Source organism: Lucilia cuprina, chromosome 2, assembly GCF_022045245.1.
Source record: "Lucilia cuprina isolate Lc7/37 chromosome 2, ASM2204524v1, whole genome shotgun sequence".
In the NCBI taxonomy this organism is placed as follows: Eukaryota; Metazoa; Arthropoda; class Insecta; order Diptera; family Calliphoridae; genus Lucilia; species Lucilia cuprina.
This window is the reverse complement of record NC_060950.1, coordinates 65392421-65394045: the sequence shown is the minus strand read 5'-3', so window position 1 is coordinate 65394045 and position 1625 is coordinate 65392421. Positions and strand designations below refer to the sequence as shown.

Below are 1625 nucleotides of genomic sequence, written 5' to 3'. Positions count from 1 at the left end.
AAACCCAGTCATTAAAACGTTGATGGACTTCCTTGACTAAAGGACCATTAAATACTTTAATAGTGGCAGAGGTACTGACCAACAATTCTGTGCCATTGGGACGGAAAGTGTAGGCTCCCGAAGATCTAAACTTAGATTGAGTATTATTACCCAAAGCACCCTTGTAGTAATAGAATTCTTGGGTGATATTTTCCGAAACACCATTCATTTGAATGTTGTACAACAAACCCTTATTGTTGAAGGTCAACTTTACTAACTGTAAAGAGAGGAAATCAATGAGTTTGGTGCTTTAGTATTTTCAGAAATATAAAACCTACCGAATTTTGCACGATCACATCTCCGGCAGCTCTAGGCTTAACTTCATTAGTGGTAGCAGGGGCTGTCATCAAAGCGCCCACTTTATTGGCTTGATATCTTAAGAATCTATTGTTAAGCTGAACACCCTCACTGTTGTAAACATCATATTCAAAATATTTAGGTTGGGGCCTCACTTTCACATAGAAATTGGACAATTTCTCAACATAAGCCTCAAATACCAATTCGGTTTGAGTCAAATTCTTGCGTAAATCGGTCAAAGCTAAAACTTCAGCGGGCACGGGTACAATTTGATGAGGAATCTCTTTGCCAGAAGCATCGGTTACAATATAACTGACATTTAAAACGGGAATTCTAATGTACTGTGTACTAGGTTGACTCAAAGGATTAAAGACGGTTATCACCAGATTATTGGCCGATTTCTGAGTAAATTCACACACACTGATATTCAACTGTAGACAAGAGACAAATTCACCATTTGTCAAATTGGTTAACTTTTGCAAAGCCATACGAGTGTTATTTTGAGCTGCAACTATAGCATCTGTTAGAAGTCTATCATAATCGGCAGCAACATGTTGTTTTTCGGTACCGGTTATAGCATCATGATGTTGCATTATACCCATAACTTGTCTCAATTTATCGAGATTCTGATTGGCTTCGACAGTGGTAAGATTGGCCAAAGTTGTCAATTGTTTGGCGACTTGCAAAAAGTGATTACCATCACGTTCATATTTCTTTTGGGTGGGACGTGAACTGAAGTAGCCGGACCAGTAGGTGTGATTGTCAGTACCATAAGGGAAGAAATCTTGAGTCTTATTGGGCCACGTAAGTTTGATAGTCTCATGTAATGCATTCAAATAACAGGCGGGTGTTGAGTATAAGAGATTGATCTTAGTGCCCATAAGTTGACGTTGATTGACATATCTATAGGAAAATGACAATTAGTGTAAACAAAATTTCGGTGTTTTTGGGACCAAACTCATTACTTACTTAATTAACTTATCCAAATTCTTATAGTTCATATTAGCATTTTCATAATTGAAATCATCACCCATGGGTACCAACAAATGAGTAGAACGATAAGTCTTGGCCATTTTGTTAATGTAAGCAATGAAGGTATCAACCTGCAAAATCAAATGGAATTAGTATAAAATCGTCATTACTTTCCCGACAATCGAAAACTTACCCTCTCCTTAACATTGTTATCATAACTATCGCCATCGATAATAGGTTGATCATTACACAAACTATCGAAACAGAAACCATCGGGAGCAGCATAATGATTGTATAAAAGTCCCGTGAAAAGTTCA

General features: G+C 37.3%; 1 protein-coding gene across 1 annotated transcript in view; it reads right to left on the bottom strand.

Moving 5' to 3' along the window:
• Positions 1–1621, bottom strand: part of LOC111681971 (lysosomal alpha-mannosidase) — a gene marked incomplete at its 5' end in the record, with an annotated part of 1737 nt that extends 116 nt beyond the window's left edge. The window contains 4 exons of the mRNA XM_046956112.1: positions 5–256; positions 318–1239; positions 1306–1439; positions 1502–1621. Of these exons, the coding sequence (XP_046812068.1) occupies positions 5–256; positions 318–1239; positions 1306–1439; positions 1502–1621 (1428 nt within the window). The remainder of the gene's footprint in view (positions 1–4; positions 257–317; positions 1240–1305; positions 1440–1501) is intronic.
• Positions 1622–1625: the final 4 nt, after the last annotated feature.